General features: G+C 51.3%; 1 protein-coding gene across 1 annotated transcript in view; it reads left to right on the forward strand.

Annotated features, from left to right (window-relative positions):
* Positions 1-941: 941 nt before the first annotated feature.
* LOC102819408 (cytochrome P450 2D19-like) overlaps positions 942-2,764 on the forward strand; it is a 13,093-nt gene continuing 11,270 nt past the window's right edge. Inside the window, exons 1-2 of the mRNA XM_006866913.1 lie at positions 942-1,130; positions 2,643-2,742. Coding sequence (XP_006866975.1) covers positions 942-1,130; positions 2,643-2,742 — 289 coding nt within the window. The remainder of the gene's footprint in view (positions 1,131-2,642; positions 2,743-2,764) is intronic.

A 2,764-nucleotide genomic window follows, 5' to 3' on the forward strand; every position in this document is an offset into this window, starting at 1 on the left:
TTCATACTTCGTACATTCCATGTTCCAATTTTCAATGGATATTTACAGCTGTTTCTCTTAATTTTGAGTTGTGCCCCATCAGCAAATGAAGGTTCTGTGAGCTTTTGTCCCACAAGCTTAACTCTATTCACGTCATCAGGGTCAGCTCTACTTTGAGGAGGCAGCTCTTCCCCAGTCGCATTTTGAGTGCCTTCCAACCTGAGGGGCTGATTTTCTGGCCCTGTATCTGACAGTGTTTCTCTGCTATTCATAAGGTTTTCAGTGACTAAATATTCAGAAGTAGTTCATCACTCTTTCTTCCTAGTTTGCCTTTGTCTAGAGGCTCATCTGAAACCTGTCCACCATGGGTGACAGCCTCTTCACACTAAAGCCTCTCTAATCACAATCTACCTATGATCCCATGCAAATGACAGGTAATCAGTATCTGCCTAGATTCCCATGCAAATGACAGAGACCACCCTAAGGACCACTCTAGGACATGTCAGATGAGGGATGGAAAGGGTGAGAATCTGCCCTGGGGATCAGATTGTAGACATCAGAGTGTGGAGAGTCACATGGAAGAGGAGGGATGAGAAGGTGCCTCTTCAATTTCCTCACAGTTCCTGCAGAGCTGGGAAGTTAGTGCCAGGGAGGCAGAGCCCACTTCTTGAGTCTCCTCCCACCTGCACTTGGACAGGCTCCTCCCTGTGTCCAGTGCCCAGTGCAGACATTTGATCCCGTACTTGAACAGGCTCCTCCCTGTGTCCCTGTGTCCAGTGCAGACATTTGATCCACAGCAGTTTGCTAAGAGTGGAGGGCAAAGGCCAGTCATTGACCCTTTATATAATTCCGGACAGGCTGGAAGAGCCATTTGCATTTGGTGTGCCTCAGGTCTGATCCTAGGAAGCTGGATTGCGCTACCACTCAGCCCAGCAGACCAGCCCTGTAGGCAGTGAGGCACCATGGGGCTGCTGACTGGGGAGGCCCTGACCACCTTGGCTGTGGCCTTGGCCATCTTCCTGCTCCTGGTGGATCTGATGCACCGGCGAGTTCGCTGGGCTGCCCGCTACCCTCCAGGCCCTGTGCCTCTGCCTGGACTGGGCAATCTGCTACAGCTGGATTTTCAGGACATGCCACACAGCATAAATCAGGTGAGGCTGGTGGGGTGGAGCACTAGCAGCCTGAACACCCCTCAGCACCTGACAGTGGGTGTTGGGGGAAGATAAATGAGGAGCTGGTCCAAAACACAAGCAGGTTAGGCAGGCTTCCGGGGGGGGGGGGGGGGGAGTTAGTTTAGTGTTGGTTTAGATTTTCATAGAACAAAAATTGGGGCGTGGGTTGCAGAGGGTTGAAGGCCAGGAGGCGGCGTGAGACTGTGGAGCAGGTTTTCCTTCCATTGTTGTTGTTGTTGTGAACTGCCATGCAGTTAGCTCCAACTTATAGTGACCCTGTATAAGGGTTCTGAGCGGTAGTTGGTGAGTTTAAACTGACAAGCTTGTGGTTCAAACCAACCGAGTAGCCAATGCTTATCCTACAGTGTCACACCATGAGTCCTTGCCATCCCATTGTTGTTGTTAAGTGTCATAGAGTTGGTTTCTGACTCATATACAACTGGTGAGTCTGAGTTGCCAAACCTGTGGTTTCAACTGACCTTTAGGTCCAGTTCTTGTCCTACAGCACCACACCAGGCCTCCTTCCATCCAATAGATGACACAAATTATGCAAACACTAAATCTGATGAGCTCAGGAATGAGGTGGGGCTGGGTAGTGACCCCTCTGTAAAGCTGGTTTGGAGGGGGGGGCACTAACTCGGATCCAACTTTTCCCTGTGCTTTGGGCCTCCTGTTCACATGTGTTTTCTGATTTGTAAAATGAGACGTTTCATGGGTTAATGAACCACTTGACCGATTGCAAAATCATACGTGGGCGGTCGGATCCTAGTAATTCCTCGACCTATGGTGGTGGTTATGTGCCGTGGAGTCGGTTCCGATTCATATCGACCCTGTACGAGGTTTCCAAGGCTGTAAATGTTTACGGGAGCAGAAAGCCTCATCTTTCTCCCACAGAACAGCTGATAGTTTCAAACTGTTGCCCATGCGGTTTACGGCCCGATTTGTAACCACTATGTTACCATGGAGCTCTGGTAGCGTAGTGGTTACAAATCGGGCTCCGAACCTCAGGTACAGCAGTTCGAAACTACCAAAAAGATGAGGCTTTCTGCTCTCGGAAGATTACAGCTCGGAAATCTTGTACAGGGTTGCTATCAGTCAGAACTGACTCCAACATCACAACATCAACAACAACAAGCTACCATAGCTCCATAGCTCCTCCACCTCTGTTGTTGTTGTTAAGTGCCGTGGAGTCAGTTCCAACTCATAGCGACCCTGCATAGGGTTTCCGAGGCTGTAATCTTTACGGAAGCAGAACGCCTCCTCTTTCTCCCGTTGAACCGCTGCTAGTTTCGAACTGCTGACCTTGCGGTTCACAGCCCGATTCGTAACCACTAAGCCAGAGCTCCTTCTCTAGAGGGTGTTAACCCGATGTCATATTCGTCCTTCACTGGCTACTGGTAACCCAGTGGTTCCACCAAGTTTGAGCGCTGACAACGAGTGCCACCCCCATGCAGCCACGCGGCTTGACAGCCCCCTGCCCTCCGTCTGCAGCTGCGGCGCCGCTTCGGGGACGTGTTCAGTCTACAGCTGGCCTGGACGCCAGTGGTCGTGCTCAGTGGGCTGGAGGCCGTGCGGGAGGCGCTAGTGCTCCGCGGTGAGGACACTTCCGACCG

The sequence above is a fragment of the Chrysochloris asiatica genome, unplaced genomic scaffold (assembly GCF_000296735.1).
Source record: "Chrysochloris asiatica unplaced genomic scaffold, ChrAsi1.0 scaffold00097, whole genome shotgun sequence".
NCBI lineage: Eukaryota > Metazoa > Chordata > Mammalia > Afrosoricida > Chrysochloridae > Chrysochloris > Chrysochloris asiatica.